The sequence below is a fragment of the Pleuronectes platessa genome, chromosome 11 (assembly GCF_947347685.1).
Source record: "Pleuronectes platessa chromosome 11, fPlePla1.1, whole genome shotgun sequence".
Lineage (NCBI taxonomy): Eukaryota > Metazoa > Chordata > Actinopteri > Pleuronectiformes > Pleuronectidae > Pleuronectes > Pleuronectes platessa.
Genome location: NC_070636.1, coordinates 23862476 through 23884159, shown reverse-complemented (window position 1 = coordinate 23884159; position 21684 = coordinate 23862476). Strand labels below are relative to the sequence as shown.

General features: G+C 40.3%; 1 protein-coding gene across 1 annotated transcript; it reads right to left on the bottom strand.

Annotated features, from left to right (window-relative positions):
* Positions 1-844: 844 nt before the first annotated feature.
* enpep (glutamyl aminopeptidase) lies at positions 845-20331 on the bottom strand. Its single transcript, XM_053435438.1, has 20 exons — positions 19498-20331; positions 15213-15354; positions 13954-14088; positions 13737-13857; positions 12242-12396; positions 10591-10704; positions 10365-10499; positions 9838-9903; positions 9616-9681; positions 8843-9003; positions 8242-8324; positions 7986-8122; positions 7394-7449; positions 7164-7314; positions 6362-6435; positions 6039-6143; positions 5174-5347; positions 4491-4631; positions 3345-3426; positions 845-1738 (listed from the first exon to the last, which is right to left on the bottom strand). Exons 1-20 carry the CDS (start codon positions 20130-20132, stop codon positions 1592-1594), a joined length of 2880 nt encoding a protein of 959 aa, XP_053291413.1. The 5' UTR covers positions 20133-20331; the 3' UTR covers positions 845-1591.
* Between the last annotated feature and the right edge of the window lie 1353 nt (positions 20332-21684).

The window sequence follows — 21684 nt, the reverse complement described above, 5'->3', positions numbered from 1 at the left end:
ACTCTTCAGTTTGGGTGGACGGCCTCCTCTTGGTAGGTTTGCGGTTGTGCCATATTCTTTCCATTTTCTTATGATGGATTTTATGGTGCTCAGAGAGATGTTCAAAGCTCTGGATATGTTTTTATAACCTAACCCTGCTTCATATTTCTCCACAACTTTATCCCTGACCTGTTTGGTGAGCTCCTTGGTCTTCATGATGCTGTTTGTTCAGTAATGATCTCCAACAAACTCTGAGTCCGTCACAGAACAGGTGTATTTATACTGAGATTAAATTGCAGACAGGTGGGCCCTATTTACTAATTATGTGACTTGCAAATGTGACTTGTGAATGCAATTGGTCGCACCAGATCTTTGTTAGGGGTTTCACAGTAAAGGGGGTGAATACATATGCACTCAACACTTTTCAGATTTTTATTTGTAAATAATTGTGAAATCCATGTAATATTTCCCCCCACTTCCAAATGATGCACTATTTTGTGTTGGTCCATTACATAAACTCACGATGAAATAAATTTTAATCTGTGGTTATACCATGACAAAATGTAGAAAAGTCCAAAGGGGGTGAATACTTATGCAAGGCACTGTATATTTAATAATCTCAGGAGGAATAAGCGGAGCCATACACGTTGAAGACAAAGGTGAATATGTCAAGATAAAGGGATAACTCTGGATGACATCGGGCCCTGAGGCTCACCTGATACAGCACTTTTCTAAAATATATTACTAAAGAACTTTTTAAAACTACCCTGACACTTTAGGGTGTATCCTTTGGTTGGAATTGTTTTGCTCTGTGTCTCGCAAAGGTTGTGTGAAACACAGTAATAAAGCATAAGCATAAAACACGTGGGTTTTAAAGTCGTTTTAATTCAATTAAAAGAATACATCATACAAATATTTTGTCTCGTTGAAAACCAAATAATTCCGATTTTTTTACAAATTAAATTTACAAGAATTTTATAACAAGCAAACATAAATAGCCTTCTGGTGACAAGCAGAAACAAGAGCAGAAATGATTTATTATAAAAACTAAAGAGGAAAAGGATACAACGATAAACAAACAATGGCCTTTTATATTTTCCAACCAACATGATGAAAGAACAGTGGAGAGAGTGAGCTGCAAGACCACATAGTTTCACCTATCAATAACTATCACAGGTAATGTAAATGTAATACTCTTGTATTGCTTGTTTGTGACCCATGCCTCACCATGTTCAATAGTGGTGAAAGCAGTAGTACATTTGTTTTGCACACCTAAGAAAGGTTCATGACATTCTGGTCAATTACAGACTGTTGTGAAAAACAGCATCTACAAAAAGGGAATTTCACATATGAGATTAGGTTAAGTATGTATTTCGATATTGTGAAGTGCTAAAAACGTACATTTCTATTTCGAGACTTGATTTTTCATTATTGTTCCAGTGTTGATTCAGATCAGCAGTGCCCTCCTTATTCCATTCAAAAAGGAGACCCACACTCACCCTGTATGCGAATAGTCAAAGATCATATTTACTGTACTTGGGACAGTGCGTGCTCTGATTGTTAACAGTGACAATGTGCCTGTATCCCAGCAGTGATTTGCAATGTTGCTGTTTTAGGCCACATTGTTGTCCAGCCACCCTCTGATCTCATTCCCGTTCCTCCTGATCCATTCGATGTTGTTCCTCACTTTTTCCAGTGCCTGCTGCCTGGGCATCTCCCCCGCACCAGCATTCGGTGTTAGACTGAAGAAATGCTCCATCTACAAGAGAAGCATGGAAACATGTGTAATAAGACACGTGAACAAAAACGGAAGACCCTCTACTTGCTTTGACTCAAACTATACAAACACTCGCTAAACACTCTGTCCAAAACCTCATAGGACTTCTTTGAAAAGTATTGTATAATAAAAGTCAAAATGTCGATTGCAACATCTGAATCAACCGCTCTGAATCATAACCCCCTTCCCCACATGCATGAGTACAGTCATTTTCTCCAAATCATGACTGAGATCACTTCTGGCAGAACAGCACAAAAAATGTCCTGCTAGGTAATAAGTGTTTTATCCAAAGTGACTTACAACTGAAGAACAACCTTAAAGCTTACAGTGGAGACCATGAAGTAAGTACCACATGCACAAGTTCAGGTATAAAATACAGAGAAAGTACACAGTCAGTAAAAGTAAGGCATGTCAAGGTGTTAGAATGGGTGCTCTCAAAAGATCCAAGTCTTCAGGAAGTTCTTGATCGACATGGATGTCCCTGCTCTGACAGTATTTTAGAGAAACACAAATAGGAACAGTTTGTACTGTAAATGCCTTGTGTGCAGGAACGGCACTGCCCGACAATGTTCTGAAAGAGCGTAATGCTCTCTGGTTCTTTAAGGACTGGTTGGCTTGTATAAACAGCCCTTGTACATCATACTAGTGCAGGGACCACTAGAATACCCTTGACCCTTGAATTATCGTCAAATTCCACAAAACAGTAGAATGGTTGCAAGGTTCAACTTTTGTTCAAATGTTCTATGCCTACATAGGATTTCGCATTTCTCCTCGTAAATCTAAGGTTCGACAATTGTTCAAAGCCTCAATTCCAGATGGAGACTGAGCAGTTTGACATCCTGATAATTAAGGCGCACCCTACTGTCACCCCTTCGTGTTCAATAACCTGCAGTCTGATTCCCAAGTAGCATTGTTTTTCCTGTTACAGTCAATCAGCAGTTTATATTTTTGTAGTTTTATGATTGTAAGTTTGAAATTAGGTAATATTTGTGCTCTGTGAAAAGCATTCACCAGAGTGTCAATGAAATTACAAAAAGACAACACACCACACAGTAATGTTCTTACATGTACGGATACAAATTTACCCAAATGCACAAGTTTACTAAGTAAAGGTGCAACAGCAAAGGTACATTTTCAATTTAGGAAATGATATTAGGTCATATACGTAAATAAAAAAATATCATTTTTCTAACCCAGCCCCGTAATCCAAACCGACCCCGGCCAGTATCATCCATTACTGTTGAGGCCCACTGAGAGGATTGTTGTAAGAGATCAGTCTTTATTGAGGACTTTTCTAGTCTTGATTAGCACCAGCAGTGCTTTACAGTACAGTGTTTTGCCATTCATCCATTCACTCAGTGCAGTTATGTGCAGCACTCTCTCTATCAAACTGAACATGCCAGCAGTGATCTTCAGAGACTGAGATCGAACTGCCGACCTTCTGGTTAGAGGACGACCCGCTGAGCCCCAGCTGGCCCAGCCACAGCCATCTCAGAAGAAATGTTTTTAGTGGAATTCTTCTTGGAAAAATAAATATAATAACTATATAAGGTAGTGGAAGACAAAACGTATTAAGTACGGTGCTAACCTTCCACAGCTGCAGCTCTGTGTTGTAGTTGCTGCTGATTTGACTGAGTAGACGACCAAAGTTCCTGTCGTTGATGGTGTACCTGTCAGAAGGAAGACAAGTCGTTACCATGACCAGCTCAGTGTGCATGCTTTTCTTCTTCTTTTTACCACTCTACTCTTACCAAGTCACAAAGATCATTCAAGTGTAAAAAAAGGTAATCTCTGTAATGTCAGATACATATAGATACTGGTATTCACCATGTTCTTTGCATGGCCTTCATTTGTCAAACACTGGTACAATAGCACACCGTTCACATTACTGGATACATTTTTTAGTGAGATTCAGCTCATTCAGTGCCACATCTCTCCCTCCACCTCCTCCTCCTCACCTCCCCTTCAACTCTACCAGGCCCCCTGATGGAGCTTTTGGCTTCGTCATGTATGTCTACTACAGATCACACCCTGTGAGAGCCCAGTGATTAAAACACTGTTGACAAGAACTACCAAGGAACAAAGTATACGTTTTATCCCTGACTCCCCCTTTAATGTTAGTCCCATCCTGTTGGGGTTTGAGATGTTTTTAGGATAAAAATTACCAGCCGTGATCATGTGATCTACTGTAACAAGCCGGTTGGATTTAGTTCAGTGTAGCACAAGTCAAAGCTAACACTGTGTCAGGATACTTCTTAGTACACTGCCTTGTTGTACATGGTTTTCTGTTTGTTTGTGCACTTCACAAAAACAATAACAGCAAAATGTAAATGTAAAAGTCACTTGTCTTAATATTTGAAAATGGAGCCCTTTTTACATTAGTCAAAAAACGCACTACAACCCACCCCCTAACATGAACACTTGTGTTTTTTTAATCTGGAAAACAACATGCAACATTTTCTCTCACTGTGAAAAATGCAACATTGCCAAGACAGTGAGTTGAGAGAGATTCTCAGTTTCAAGCATGTTCTTGATGACATCAAATGTGACTTTTTCTATCAGATGATGACACTATGTGTGTCATCAATGAAGAATGCAAACTAAGTGTGTTGGTTTTGTTCTGGTGTCACCAAGGTGTAAAACATTGACTAACGCAGCCTAAAGATTATGTTTACTTTTGAGGTGCATTTAAACGTCTGTCGCTGTGAGCTGTTGTTGCCTCGTTGGCACTGACCTGTTGACCAGATAGTTCCAGTTCAGCGTGGTCCAGTCCCAGGCCATACTCTCTCCCAGTGGGTTAAAAGACACATATCGCACCACGGTGAAAAGATCCTGACTCCTTATCACATTCTCATCCTTAGTGGTCTCCAGGAGCCTGTGGGGCAGAAGAACAGTTTTCTCTCCATACACAGTTTTTACTCTTCATTTTAATTTTAAAGCAGTATTCAATTTTATGACAAATAAGCAGACTTAAACAGAGATGTTGTGACCTCCATTATACCTGAAGGTGGTTGAAGCAAACAGAGGATATTGATTTGAACTGTATCCCAAAGACCTGCATATGTCAGTGTTTCCTGTTGTGCTGTAAACTGAGCTGCTGAAACCGATGCTGTTGCTAATCTGTCACAATCACCTTAGGGGTCACATGGAGACAAAGACACCAGCAAGCTAGTAATATTTTCCTATTTTTATTGGTTTAGTTCATATTTAAAATCAATTTTTTTTAAATTTCTGACAAAACGGGCTAGTTGACCACATGTTTGCCGGGAGATGCTCACACAGTTGTGTTCTGGAGTGTGGTAACTGAGAATTTGTTGCTCATCACTGTTTCCACTATAATATTAAATATGTGGCTGAAATGATGTAAAAGAACTGGGTGATCAGGTCAGCCAAGTGAAGATGAGATGTTTTGATTACTTGTAAAGAAGTTTCACGTTGTCCACAGACGACAGTCCATACAGCAGCTTGTCCTTCTCTTGAGCCAAAGATGTATCTTTGTATCTCTGGAACATCGTGTTCCACTTGGCCTCTGTACCCGAGTTCTTCATCCCATATCGATAGACCAGTAGCCTCAGGTTCACTGCTACGCTGCTGCAGGTAAAAATGTCAAGAAATTTTCCAGCATGTTAAAAACTTGATTCTACAAAAAGAGCTGTATCTAAGTAATATTTCTCTTCACAACCAACTAAGTGGCTGTTTAGGACAACCAGAAAACTATGCATGTAATGCAGTCTGTGGGCGGGAGGCCTACCCACCTCCCTCAGTTAGAGAACTATTTGCACTCAAAGCAGGCCACCAAAATTTTGAGGGACAGAAACAACCACAAGATAATGTTAAGCAATGTCAAATTGACCTCGGCAAAAACATTGTTTTTGTTTTATATAAAATACAAAAAAAATGTATGAGACAATCTGAGAGTGTCAACAAAATGTACCGAGCTTTGTGCCCTGCCTTTGTCTTGTTTAAATGTTTACATGTGGCTCCGTGTGCGTATAATAATAATACAACAAATACGTGAGGAAAAAGCTGAAAAGGTGTTGCTTTTTATTACCTGGGTTTTAAATAGGTCAGTTTGTAAGGATCAGAGAACAATAGTTCATAAAAATCTGTATTTATGTTTTCATGTAGTTCTGACATCAATTGTTATGCAAATAAATAATACAAATACTACAGTACATTGAACTTGATGGTCTGTTACTTGAGAATACAGTGGAAATCACTTTTAAGATTGACACTGACAGAAATATATATAAATTACTGAAATGAAATGAATGAGTTATACCTGAGACTTCCATTAATCCAGCGGTCAAAAATACTGGAGGCTTCATTCAGAGCATCCTGATCCCCCATCTGACAAGCAATACTGAGCACGGTCTCCCTCAGTAACCTGCCAATCACATACAAGCCATTTGACATTGGGTGATAAACATCTGCATGGGTTAGCATAAAAGAACCAGAACATATTTTATTGAATGGTCCCAATATTGTTGCTGTTATCATGATCACAGACTGACTGTGAATAACACCAGGGAAAGACCTGAGGTGTTTACTTGAATGGGGATATATACAGTAAGTCTTGTTAAGTTTGCACTGCTCCCAGTGTACCTCTCTGTCTGAGTTCCTACATCGTTCCATCCAAGTCGTTGGGAGATCGCTCTGACGTGATCTCCAAAGAGTTTCTAAAGAGAAGAAACAAGGATGTGATTACACCAATTACTCCTCACTCATTGTCCTGTTCCCAGTACTGAGGCTGGTACTATGGTATAATGAAACCATCAAAGTCTCAAGGAAACACCTTGACAATGTAGATTGATCTGATCTGATGAGAGGATTAATACAAAGCATGACTCTTGATAAAAAAAAAAAAACACCTATAAAACTGACTGCTAACCACTGACTGTTTATTAAAAAGAATCATTGACTGTAAAAAAAGTTGGATGACACGTCTCCACTTCCTTCAACGGAATCTAAAAAAGGAGTGAAATATTCCGGGTACGGGTATAGCCATCTTGCACTAGTGACATCATTTGGATTCAGTCTGTGTAGTAGTGAACTTGAAGTCAAGGCACCGCAATGCATTGGCTCGACCCATCAAGAGTCTCAGCTGTCAATCATGATGTTTCAGGCCATTTCTGGCATCAAACAACTAATTCAAACTGATTAAACTAAACTTTACAGAAACATGAAGAATTGAACATACATCAGTTTGACGTGACCTCGCTAAAACTACAGAAAAGACCTTTGAGAGAAATGGGCACTTTTTAGTTTGTAGTATGTCCCACCCACTAACATAAGGGAGGCAGGGTTAATGACCTGTTCTTCCGTCAGCCACCAGGGGGCGATGGATGTGTGTATACTTCTTTGTTGGGAATGTGACAGCTACAGGACGGATTTGCAGCCTGCTTACCTGGAACTTTTTATAGAGAGCAGCATCGGCTACCAGCATGTCCCTCACATAGGCGATGGAGGAGGCCACGCGGTCCCACACTATGTAATCAGTCTCATTTGTCAGGTACATGGTCAGATTGAAGGCATTGCCGTAGTCTCTAATGTCCGCCCTAAACAATGAAATGAAAACAGTGTTTACAGTATGCACATGACTGGTAACACAAATGTGTGGTCGGGGAAAATTCTCACCGGGCAAGTGCAAAGACATCATCAATGTAGCTCGTACGATCAGCTGCATCAAACTCCTGTTGAACACAGTAAAGTCAGTCGAATGGAAGATTAACACATACAGTAAGATGATGATGCTGATGATGCTGATGATGATGATGATGATGATATGAAACCAAACTGTATCAGTTGTTTAAGATTTTTACATGGATTCATCATATTTGTATATCTCTACCGAATGTGAAAAAGGTACTAGCAAGGAAAAAATAAAAAAAACATGTAAGTTCAGTATGAAGAGGACTTATTTGCAGTAAATACTATGCCTACATAGTACAATAAATATTATGTTCATTGTAATTTAAATGTACAGATAGAGTAATAACTTCTTCCAGAATACAGTTATTAATGGTACACAATTTTTATAGTAAGAGTTGTGTGTTGTGTTTTGTTATTAGGAAAAGATTAAATATCACAAGACCATCTGCGATATTTCTATTTTAGAAGAAAAAGTCAAAAATTAAAATGTCAAAAGTCGTAGTTAAAATAGTTAATGTTATGAGTTTGAAAATATTTGATAATAATACATTTTTAGATTTTATTATTATTGAAATACCTTATGGTTGTTTTTAAGTTGTTCGCTGATCGTGCTCCACATTTGGACATCATGGTTGACTCTGTAGAATCCAATGTGATCATTGTTCACCTTAAGCAGACCATCCACTGAGGGCGTGTAGTCACTTATGACGTGCTCTGAAAATCAACACAGTCATAATAATGTTATTATTAATACAAATAATGATAATAATAATGATGTTATTGATTGATTTGAAAAGCTGATTATTTTAGTTTGAAAATCTTGTGATCTTTACCGTTGCTGTTCTTGTCAAACATTGTCAACATATTCTTGTCACTTTTCACAGAGTGCCATTTCACTGGGATAGTCCATTTGTACCTGTAACAAAGACACATTTTTGTAGTGACATAACAAACCTTATGGTGTAATTTTAAATCATTTTAGGACATTGCTACAAATACATTTTCATTTTATTGTTTAAAGCTGCACTCATTATCTCCTATTTGCTCTGCTATGGAAATAGATTTGGCACATAAGCATTTAAATACTACTTCTTCTGTGTCACCAGCTAGTTATTAATACTGGATTTATACTTGTGGTATCTACATGTGTAGGCTGTAAGGTTATACTGTAGTAAATGTGTTACTCCTCCACAAAAATGTCATACTTTGGGGCTGTGGTGTCCACACAGATACCACATGGGGGCTGCAACAACTGACTGGCTGCTTGTGCTTTACCCTACATATTCTGAATTTCCGTGGAGTTTGTTGACAATGAAGGCAACAATAAGGGAGATTGTCAGTGCTCTTCTTCATGTGCGACACGTGAAGTGTTGCAGAGGTGAACAGTTTTGGTGTAGGTATCTTAAGCAGCTCTATCCTCTTTGCGTCACTTACTCCAGCGGTGAAGGGGGCTGGCTGGGTTCAGCATTAGGATCCAGGAGGAAACGCTCCTGGCTCAGTTTGGTATTTGCTTCTGTGACAGACAGATTCAGTACAGGATAACCCATCTGATTGGTCCATGTGTCCATGACCTCTGCAACTGGCAATTTACTCACCTGCATAAATAACTTGTATTGGTTAATGTTCTGAAGCCAAAGTTTTGGAAAATCCGCATTGTTTATTTATTTCTGAGAGAGAGATGTTCAGATAGATATCAATTCCACATCTGTGTGCATATAAATTAGTACCTGGCATAAATACTGGAAACAGTGGGAAACAATTAGACTGGTTCTGTGCAATGTCAACAAAGCACTTGTTTTCATTACACACACACACACACACACACACACACATATACATATATATTTATATATATCTACAAACAGGAAAATGTGTGGTTTAAGAATGGTTATGTGCTGCAACCATTTTCTTGTTGAATAAATTCCAGGCACAGTAACTGTATGGATCTTTCTAGCAATGAAAGACTATGAGTCTATAGGTCTCTGGGTAAAGACGTATAAACCTTGGGGTATTTATGAACGTTGGACAGAGTCAGGCTGTTTCCTGCCTCAATGTTCTTGTTCTTGACTACACCTTGGTCCCTAACAAGCAGACATGAGACTTGATATCCATTCTCTCACCCACCTTCCTGACAAGAGCAGAAAAACATTCTTTCTTGGTAATTATACTTTTGTACGGAAAATTATTAGGATAAACGCGGGACATACATTTGCGAGAGACGCCCAGAAGTTGGCTGTTTTGGCGTTCTTGAAGTGGTAGTCTTTCAAATATTTCTGGTGAAAGAAGAAAACAAACAAACAAACTAACAAAAACAGTCTTTTACCACTCAGCTACTGGAGCACTTGAAGCGCACTAGGTGTCATCATTAATGAATTATTGGTCATAACTGTCAATGATTTGTCATGAAGCTGCAAGAGTGTCTGACTTACTCGACAGCCATCTCTGAACAGATCTTTACCCATCCAGTCCTCCAGCATCCGGAGGATGGACGCTCCCTGCAATAGGTTGGATAATTCCATTACAAAGGCTTTTTTCTTATTGCATGATACACAATGCATTTAGTCTGTATCTGGTTGGTAACGGTTTCAAGGCATCAGAGTTTATTTTGTTAAATTTTACATATCAGGAAAAAAACTGCAGTATAGAAAGTTTTTGGCCGTGAATCCTGAAGTGCATCAAAACTAACAGACCTCCTCATAATAAGCAAAGAAGAAACATTTTATCACAAGCAAAAGCCTTATTCAACAACTCCAAATAGTTATAATAATAATAATGATTAAAAATATAAAGGAATTCAGACTTTAATCATAAGAAACTGCATAGAACATAATACCAAAACAACATAATTACAAAAATGTACAATTCCTTTTGTAGCTGATTTGAAATGTTGCTGTGGAAAACAGGGTTTTTATGGACATTGACATCTCAACTGTGTGAGGTTTCTCAGGAGTCGTACCTTGCTGTATGAGATGCCATCAAACACGGAGGTGATCTCTGCTGGGGTCGACACGTCCACAATGATTGGATGGGAGGAGAGGAGGGCGTCGTCCACCATCACAGGAAGCACATCGCCGATGATCATAATGTCTCGCTGTTAAAAACAGGAAGACACAAGGTATGTTTCAGAGTAAAGACATCCTTTCTCACATGTCCACTGTCAGTGTGAGTCTGGTGCAACCTACCATGCCCCAGGAAGGTTCAGCTTTTTCCACACCGATGTACTCAAAGAAACTGGCAAAGCCCTCATTGAGCCAGAGGTCGTCCCACCAGTCCATGGTCACAATGTTCCCAAACCACTGGAAAAGACAACTAACGTGAGCATGGTGCTTTCAAACAAAGGAAACTTCAAATGGAATTCGTAGGAGGAGGATGCACAGGTTCCATTCTTGGCAGCTTTCAAACTGGGTTATGGTCTTTCAATGGAAAACAGTTGCAGATCACTGTTAGCTTCATTGTAGGTTGTTGTCCTTGTACGGTTGCTTGTAGCAAGACACATAACAACAACAATGTCAAATCCAGGATGACAGTAGTTACATTGTTACTGAGGTGTCTGTTGTTACCACAGGAACCTGTGCAGATAAGATGATCATGTTTGACATCTAATCACAAACAACAGCGTGGACAGTCTGGCCTTGCAATCCGTTCTGATGAACAAATCTGATTTGCCTGAACCCTGAACAAAGCTGAAGTTCCTTATGGGAATTGTTTCCCCCTCCCCCATGTTGTGCGACGTTTCAGTGGTTCTCACACCATTACATGTGATGCAGAGAAACGATTTTAAAAAAATGATAAAATCTCGTTTTCATAATGACCTCAATAATACACAATGTTTAACAAGCTTTGCATGCTAGAGCAAAAACAATAAGACTATACAACAGACATAGTCAGGTAGTATTAAATGTCTCCATGCAGTTATATGCGAGCTAACATTAACTGATACTTCAAATGCAAATTAAACAATGTTTTCTCCATTTGCATGTGTTTTGTCTGTTTGCACGTTTTGGTAAGTGTGTTGAACCCTCAGGGCCACCGAACTCACTGGTATAACTTTAAACAGTAAAACTTTATTGACTGCCTCAAGGTGTCTTATCTCCCATCACAATAGCTGACATCCTGGAAAGACATGTTCCCAGATCATGCCTCATAAAAAACCGTTTGAACAACAACTCGAGAAACATTTAGAACTTTTACAGATGTGAACTGTGAACTCATATAACCACTTGGTGTAAAATAAAGATAAAAGCCTTTGTAGAACTGTCAGTGAGCTTACTGGATGTATTTGGTTTCATCACATGTGGCTTAATTGCTGCACTGAAACTAAAATAAAGCTGATAACAATATGCTGTGTGTTGGAAACAGTTTCTGCTGATGTCAGTTGACTGATTTGTACTTTCGTAAGGCATCTGTTTCAATCATCATTGTGGTCTTAAGTGTTAAGTGTGTGCTGATGGACCAAATACCCTCACTTTAATTAAATTTCTGGCCTTTTATTCTCTTCCTATTCTCACAGCCCTGTAGATGCTACTCTACTAGAGTAATAACCCTCTGCTCTGAAATAAATTCAAGTAGAGTTTATTGGGATAAAATGAAAATTATAGGGACAGTTCTCGAGAAAATGCACATTTCAGATATAGTGTCCTGAATGCACAACATTGCACAATAATAAGGTTCTGACAAACACATGTGCCACATGGTTCCATGGCACAAATAAAATAGGCAAAGTAATAATTCATATTTCTGATTCGGTCACTGGGTGCATAAAAAACTGACCATAATTTGGATATTTGCGAGGTCATGAAAATATCCTGGATACAAATGAGTCGACAGTTGTACCTGGTGAACCAGCTCGTGGGCAATAACACTGGCCACTCGCTGCTTGTTGTCGGAGGAAGACTGCTTCTCATCGTACAGCAGGTTTGTCTCCCTGTAGGTGATGAGGCCCCAGTTCTCCATGGCACCGGTGCCAAAGTCAGGGATCGCTATCTTATCTGGAATGAGACAGCTCAGGGATGACATTCAGGCAAGCTCTTATCGTATGTTTTATGACGTTACTCCATTATCAACTCTGGTGAGACATTGATATAATTACTGACTCAGATTGTATCTTGATTAATTAATTACATTATCACCATCAAAGTCGGCAGGGGCTTTCTTCATTCCTAGAAATATGTTGCTGATATTTCCTTTAGATAAGAAATCCTAACAACAAATGACCCTCTGGTACACAAAGAGGAATCATATCTGCACAGTAGATTCTGATCACAGGGAGGTGTGGTGATTCGTATAATGTGAGGTGATATGACTTTATAGGTACACTTGAGTAGTTATACAACACTGTACTGGATACCAATACCCACTCTACTAGGGAGTTTTTTTCTAAACCTCTGCTCATACTCAAATAAGTCATCTGTTTTCAGTGGAAATAACATTATTGCCACATGCTTCATTTTGCTGCGTGGTGTTTTTTCTTCAGCTAGGTCTGTTAACACTGTCATTATCATGGGATGTCAAATTTTAGCTTCTCTGCTTTGAGTAACACGCTGTGGGCTGCAGACAAATTCACATACAGTAACTAAGGCCTTTTCAAACATTGCTACCTCAGCCAACTATGACTCTGAGGCACAGTTCACTGCACTGTAAAGTCAGGCAAGTTGATTTTACTTTTTTTTAAATGTGCCTTAAAAAAGGTTCATAACTAGAATCATTTCTCTTTAGTTATGTGAGGTGATATGACTTTATGGTACACTTGAGTAGTTATAAAACACTGTACTGGATACCAATTTCCACTCTACCAACCTTAATTGCCCCTTTTATTCTGATTCAAAAACTATTCAACGTTCAGAGTTTTTTCTAAACCTCTCCTCATACTCAAATGAGTCATCTGTTTTCAGTGGAAATAACATTATTGCCACAAGCTTCTTTTTACTGCGTGGTGTTTTTTCTTCAGTTAGGACAGTTAACCCTGATATTGGTGATATTAACTACCTTGTTCCTGTCTGGTTTTCAATTGTTTTGTTTCATTCTTTGTTGTTAAGCACTTTGTACCATTTTTAAAAGAAAACTCTATTATTATTATTATTTTTTTTATTATTATTATCATTATTATTATTATAATTATTTCTAAATATTAGTTTTTTTAGTAATACAAGTAAGATTGTAAATATGATTTATCTATGTATGTAAATAGTTTTGTTTACTCAGTCGAATTTAGCAAACTGATTTTCTGAGATAAATGATAATGTCCTTGTTGACTGGTTTTGAATACAATTTGGGGCTATTTTATTACCACAGTTGGGACAGGGATATGAATATGAATGTGAAAACATACCTAGTTTTGGGATGGAGTATGACATGTTGAAGTAATCCTCAAAGAAATCAAAGATGACCTTGGTCGTGTTGGCTGCGTACTCTGCAGTTCTCAACTGAGTTGGCTGAGCGTAGATTCGCAGCTACAAAGGCAGAGGAACAGCAAACACAGAATGTATCTGAATGTATACATCAACAGTATACATCACTATTAGCAATGGCACTGATGATAAACTCACAGGAATTCCTCGGGCAGAGGTTCGTTCCACGTGGCCGAACTGGTGCACCGCGAAACATACCAAGTAGGTACTCATGGGGACGGACTTCTGGAAGGAGGTCTTCACTTTATTGCGAGCCAGTTGTTGAGGGGGGCTCTGGAGAGGCAGAGAAAAAAAGGCTAATGGGTTAATGTGGATGTCACTCAGTCTGTAGAGCTGGGTGGATCCCCTGGCCCCAAAACACAGGCACAAGATTGATTCCTCTGCTGTTGGTATTCAAAGTGTTTACTCTGAACTCGGCCTCCCTCATCTTTGTTAACCTCAACCATGGGAAAGTTTGAGAAATCATACTCATTCCACCTACTGCAACTATTCTGAGTTCAGCAGGATTGTTAACAGGCCTCCTGGTAAAGTGATGCTGTATGTACCAGGAGGTCCGAGCAGAAATAATAAGGATTTCTCTTTTTACTTCATGGCGACCTCTAAATGTCTTCAGAGGAATTATGAAGCCCAGTCAATAAAGTCAACTGCAATAAAACATGTTGAGCAAAGATTCAGGGTTGGCAGATATTTCCTTCGCAAGTTTAATAATCAAGACCTGTGATGCAGTGAAGATCTTTTATATTGATTAAACAGGCTCACTGAGAAAGCAGGTGCACAGACAAACTGAAGGTACAAACTCAAAACAACACCAGAAAAAGGAAAAGGAAATAAGCAGGAACAGAAGGTAACAGGAGGGAGCAGACGTAAAGCATGAGGAAAAACCAATAGCAGCATGAAGCAGAATCAGAGAGAGGAAAAGAAGCACAGAGAATGTGAAAAGAGAACAAGGAGCGATGGAGCACACGCAGGAAATGCAACAGGGAGGCAGGCGGAACTGGACACAAATGAAACACACAAGAAAATGAAATACACATCATAACACATTTCACAATCCTGACAAATGTCTACAAACTATAAACTAATTAGAGTCAAAACTATCAAACTGAAACATGGTTAATTGTTAGGTTACATATTTTTACACTATCATATTTTCAAACAGTATGTTTCACTTTTACAGGAAAAGGGGATTTGGGGATGAGGACTACCTTGCTTTAGAGCTACAGGTTCACTGTCGACTCCAGCAGTCAAACCGGTGAAACTACACAGCGGAAGAATTTATCTTTGTGTTCAATGAGAGACAACCCTCCAGTTCCAGAGCCCTGGTTCTTAATGTGACCGTAACAAAGTGAGTAGAACAACTGATGGTATGATGTGGACATTTGAGTCCTCACTCCTACCTGCAGCGGCATGTTGGACAGAGCTTCATAGTTTGAATCATGAATGATGGAGATGTTGTATGTGGCCTTCTTGTTGGGTTCATCGAAGCAAGGAAATGACTTGCGGGCGTCTGTCGGCTCATGATCAGTCGCAGCAATCTTTCTGGTGATAAAGAGATAGAGACCAAATGATTACAGGAAGTGTCTGTGATCAGCTGTTTTACATCTCACCCTTGAAACTGGTGAGGGCCAACACTTTACAACAAAGTAAAATATCTCATATGCAAAGTTTGTCATCAGTGACTGAGACCACCTCTGATATTTGGGATGATTAATTCCACCGCCTGATCCCACAGAGAGACTTCTTTCCTCGCGCTGAAAATAGGCTATATGTCCTAACACTGCAGACTAAACAGACTTGACTCAGGCACATCGAGGTCAAGTCAAGTCAACTTTTTTTGTCATTCATCGTCATACAGAGTGTCCTGCTGAAAATAAGATCGTTCCTCAATGGCCAAAGTGCAGAAGATAGTGCAACATAAAAACAGGACTACAGACGTGGGTGTTGCATAAGTTTAACTAACCCTAACTCTAACCCTAACCTTAATAGATAAATAGTGAATACTACAACAGCAACACACTTCTTCCTCTCAGGTGTCCAGTCACATGATCAGAATATTGATTCAGCTGGATAAACAAGGACTGGAACATGCTCAGCATTAGGACTGAGGTGGATTATATTTTATATTTTCTAATCATGCTCTTACCACATACTGTCTAAACATATGTCACAATGACACCCTTTCAGTGATTATCAACTCTATCTGAATTTTGCTATGTTTTTTGTTTTTTTCCTTATTTTAATCAAGGAAGGTTTAGGAGGAATTAAAGGGAGCAGAATTTGACCTTCGGATACGAAAGGCATCTAAACAGAAACTGTTGAAGTGGCTCGCTAAGGCGTTCCTTTATTTTTATGTACAACAATAAACCTCATAAACTGTCTATCTCAATACACACTAAAATAATAAAAGAGCAAATCCCCTGGAATATCTGCCTCAGACCTGTACAAAGTTAAACGAACTTATTGAGCACCATCACTATCTCTTCTAACGTCATTAAGGTTGACCAATCTTTTGCTCAGTTCAAGGGCTCTGGAAAACCACTCTGGAGGCCAACTCAAAGCCCATATCACAAGTTAATCATCAACAGTGACATATACCAAGGAGATGCTCTGTCCCTGGTGTAATTACCTGGCCAACAAAGGAGATAGAGGCCACTGATATCAAGACAAAGATGCTCCTCACTGTGCATGGAGGGTTTCACCCCAAGTCCAGCACCCTGAGGCTGTACACTGAGAGAAAGGAGGGAGGCAGAGGACAAGTTAGCGTCAAAGCCACTATCCAGCAGAAACCCAATGATGATCAGGAGGAGGACGATGAAGAGGAACCATCATGGAATGACAAGCCCCTGCATGGCATGTACCACTGACCAATAGATGTGGCTGATATCAAGAGATCCGACCGGTGGATGGAAAAGGCTCGTCTGACAGACAGCACAGAGGCACTAATCATTGCAGCACAAGAACAACCCCTAAGCACAAGATCCATCGAGGCTAGGGTCTACCACAGCAGACAAGACCCAAGGTGCAGGCTGAGCGAAGATGCCCCAGAAACAGACCAGCAGTTAGTAGCAGGGTGTCAGATGCAGCCTGGGACAGCGCACACTGAGAGGCATAACAAAGTGGTTGGGATAGTATACAGGAACATCTGCGCCGAGTATGGATTAGTGGTGCCAAAGTCCTGATGGATGAGAACAACAGAGCTAAGATCCTGTGGGACTTCAGATTCCAGACTATCGAACAGCTGTTGGCTAAACAAACCGGACATACAGTGCCTTGCATAAGTATTCACCCCCTTTGGACTTTTCTACATTTTGTCATGGTATAACCACAGATTAAAATTTATTTCATCGTGAGTTTATGTAATGGACCAACACAAAATAGTGCATCATTTGGAAGTGGGGGGAAATATTACATGGATTTCACAATTATTTACAAATAAAAATCTGAAAAGTGTTGAGTGCATATGTATTCACCCCCTTTACTGTGAAACCCCTAACAAAGATCTGGTGCGACCAATTGCATTCACAAGTCACATTTGCAAGTCACATAATTAGTAAATAGGGTCCACCTGTCTGCAATTTAATCTCAGTATAAATACACCTGTTCTGTGACGGACTCAGAGTTTGTTGGAGATCATTACTGAACAAACAGCATCATGAAGACCAAGGAGCTCACCAAACAGGTCAGGGATAAAGTTGTGGAGAAATATGAAGCAGGGTTAGGTTATAAAAAAATATCCAGAGCTTTGAACATCTCTCTGAGCACCATAAAATCCATCATAAGAAAATGGAAAGAATATGGCACAACCGCAAACCTACCAAGAGGAGGCCGTCCACCCAAACTGAAGAGTCGGACAAGGAGAAAATTAATCAGAGAAGCAACCAGGAGGCCCATGGTTACTCTGGAGGAGTTGCAGAGATCCACAGCTGAGGTGGGAGAATCTGTCCACAGGACAACTATTAGTCGTCTACTCCACAAATCTGGCCTTTATGGAAGAGTGGCAAGAAGAAAGCCATTGTTGAAAGGATCCATAAAAAATCCCGTTTGGAGTTTGCCAGAAGCCATGTGGGAGACACAGCAAACATGTGGAAGAAGGTGCTCTGGTCAGATGAGACCAAAATTGAACTTTTTGGCCTCAATGCAAAACGCTATGTGTGGCGAAAACCCAACACTGCCCATCACCCTGAGCACACCATCCCAACAGTGAAACATGGTGGTGGTAGCATCATGCTGTGGGGATGCTTCTCTTCAGCAGGTACAGGGAAACTGGTCAGAATAGAGGGAAAGATGGATGGAGCCAAATACAGGGAAATCCTTGAAGAAAATCTGATGCAGTCTGCAAAAGACTTGAGACTGGGGCGGAGGTTCATCTTCCAGCAGGACAATGACCCTAAACATACAGCCAGAGCTACAAAGGAATGGTTTGGATTAAAGAATGTTAATGTCTTAAAATGGCCCAGTCAAAGCCCAGACCTCAATCCAATAGAGAATCTATGGCAAGACTTGAAGATTGCGGTTCACAGACGGTCTCCATCCAATCTGACTGAGCTTGATCTTTTTTGCCAAGAAGAATGGACAAACCTTTCCATCTCTAGATGTGCAAAGCTGGTAGAGACATACCCCAAAAGACTTGCAGCTGTAATTGCAGCGAAAGGGGGTTCTACCAAGTATTGACACAGGGGGGTGAATACTTATGCACCCAACAGATGTCAACTTTTTTGTTCTCATTATTGTTTGTGTCACAATAAAATTTATTTTGCACCTCCAAAGTACTATGCATGTTTTGTTGATCAAACGGGAAAAAGTTTATTTAAGTCTATTTGAATTCCAGTTAGTAACAGTACATAATGGGAAAAAGTCCACGGGGGGTGAATACTTATGCAAGGCATTGTAGTGGTTAAGGACAAAGAACAGAATGCTCGATGTGGCAATCCCAGCGAATAGTAACATCAGGAAAAAGTATCATGAGAAGATTAAGAAGTACCAAGGGTTGAAGGAACAGCTAGAACAGATGAAGGTGAAATGAAATGTGATCCCTGTTATAGCAGGGATGTCCCAAAACATGAAACTTAAACATTTATAAAATTCTATACTATTTTAATGAATGCTTTTGATTTTATTATCTTAACAAATTATAATTTGCTACTGAAGCAAATTTTATTAATCTTATTTTATTCTACTGCTATTGTTGAATTGTTGACAAGCTCTGCTCAAGATCCTGTGATTGGTCCGACAGTCCAAACCATCCAGTATTTTCCCACTGCAGACAAATCAAATATAAACTCATACCATCTCTTTCAGTCATGCCAAAAACCCTGCTGTTTTAGTTTAAACCAAACTGAAATGGACCAGACAAAGCCCCTCAAGATTTAAAACTTACCTGCTTCTACTTGGGTTGATATAACGAATTTGTATGCCTGTCATTCATCCCAGCCAGCATTCTGGTGACTGCATACATAAACCATTTACAGACATGACCTCCAGAGCATGTCGGAACTGACTTTATACCTGGGGACTAGCTGGAGAAACTCAACAGGAATTCCTTAGGTTCTAACTCAGAATTTGCATTTACACATACGGCCCTCTGGATGTCTGGAGGATCAGTGCACAATCTTAAAGCAGCTAGTGACATATTTGCTGTTGCTGTTTATGTTATTTATTACAGTTTAAATCTTGTTAACTTACTTGGTATTCCCCGCCTCGGTGTAGATGACCCTGTAAAATCCCACCACAGAGCCATTAAGCCAGCCCTGGAAGTCCAGACTCAGCACGTACACCTCTCCTGCGGCAGTGACTGGCAGCTCCTCTGCGACCTCCACCACCACATACTGCTGCGGATTGTATTCAAAACAGCTTTTCACTGGCAGCTCCCTCTGCCCCCCCTGGCTGTTCAGCATCTTCAGTTTAGGCATGGCACTGACGAATGTCTCTCTGATGTGGAGCCACAGGTGGCGGGTGGGCTTGGTGACTTCTACATGGATGTCCACAGTGCCCATGTAGGTGTCCTCTTCCATGTTCGGCTCCATGGTCAGGTCGTAGTGGACCGGGCTCACGTAGTTAGGGAGGCGGAAATTCCTCCAGTCCCCAGTGGCGTCCATGGAAGGTTGGCAAGGCCCTCTCGCAGGAGGCAAAGGGATTGTGGGGCCTGGCGTGGAGGTGGGGTCGGTGGTGGGGTTGGTGGTCGTAGCTGACCTGGAGAGGCCCACCCCAAGGCCCACCGCCAGAGAGCACGCCACCACCGTCACACATATGATGACAGCATGCTTACCACGGATGCAGTAACGCTTTTGTTGCTTCTCATAGTCCATGCTCTCAACCATCGTAACTTCTAAAACCTAAAAACTTCCCTGTGCTAAAACACCCCTTTGCTCACGTGGAGCGGTGTAAAGCTGAACTGAAGTCACAGCTGTAGGCTCCTACTGCATTTACTAGGTGAGCTGTTCCAAAGCTGGCCTCTGTGGTGCCTAAGGGGTGGAGAGAGGAAAGAGCAGGAGAAGTGAGTAGAGGGAATCTGTCAGAAAGTGTGGAGAATCTCACATGGAGCGAGAGATTTATTCTGTCCTCTGTGCTGTTAACACGCCTCCTCCTGTTAAACATCGACAAATCTGTCTGTAAATCAACAGCTTAACTTTCTGTCTGTCTTTGGACATGCATGTGGACAGAACGTCGGGGGTCTATTGCATTTGCTTTTTGGTCCACAAAATTCTGATTGCAACAGAGAGAAGTGTGAACGGCAACGCAACACAATGGCTGCATTGTGTTGCTCCACACCAGCAGGATTAACCGTGCAGAAAGGTTTCCCCTCGTTTCAGTATCGGCAGGGCCTGAAATCAGTGGTGTGCCATCAGTGAAAGCAAAGCAAGTCGTCCTCAACCTGTTAAAGTTAAGATAGTAGACTAAATGAGATGATGCCTCTGTAGAAGTGGTATCTGCCCTGATATCTGATCTCAGAATTGCACTCTGCATCGTAAAGGATCTGATGTTGCCTGTTTGCATTCATCTTGTAGTAGTATACTGCCCTCTTATGGTGGCAGCCACTAGACACAGCTGGACGCTAGCTTGACAAGCAGCCACTAGTCCTCATCATTACATAGGTGTGACCGCATTCAGTTGACAAAGACTGGGGTTTGTCTAGAGGAAGAAAGAACAGTTCAATTTGGGCTTTTTTGCATTGAGGATAATATGGGGGACCACAAGTGAAAGGAGGAATTCAATCTAAAATAAAATTACAAAAAAGATATTAATCCAGCAATAAAGTTCAAATTTCAAAAAAACTACATAAAGCCAAAAAAAATTCTCAGCAACAACATAATTAAAAAAATTCTATTCAAGAATTAATAAATAAATAATGGAAGTTTTCCTTGTAGCCTCTCCACATTATTCAATGTATTAAAAATTATAGAGACTCCTAAAAGCTCCCACAATGAGCAGCACTTTGGTGACTGTGGAGAGAAAACACTTCCTCATTAACTGGAAGAAACCTCTAGTACCAGAGTCAATGTGGGCGGCCATCTGGCTAGACCAGTTTGGGTGAGCAGAGAAAAATGGGGAGGAGAGGAGAGATGGTTGGAAAAGAGGGGAGAGAAAAGACAGAGATTGGGGGAGGAGGAGGAGAGAGGAGAAAGAGACCAGGAACAGTTGTGTAACAATCATGTTTCAGCTCTGATAGACTAGTTGTTGTAATGAAAACAATAAGAGCTGTTATTATGGATGTTATTAATGATAGCAGCAACAATTCATATAATAATAATAGTGCTCAGTGGATGATGGGAGTTCCCCCAGCAGTCTAGACCTTTAGCAGCATAACTAAGGGATGGTTCAGGACTCACCTGATCCAGCCCTAACTAAAGGCTTTATCAAAAGGTCTAACCT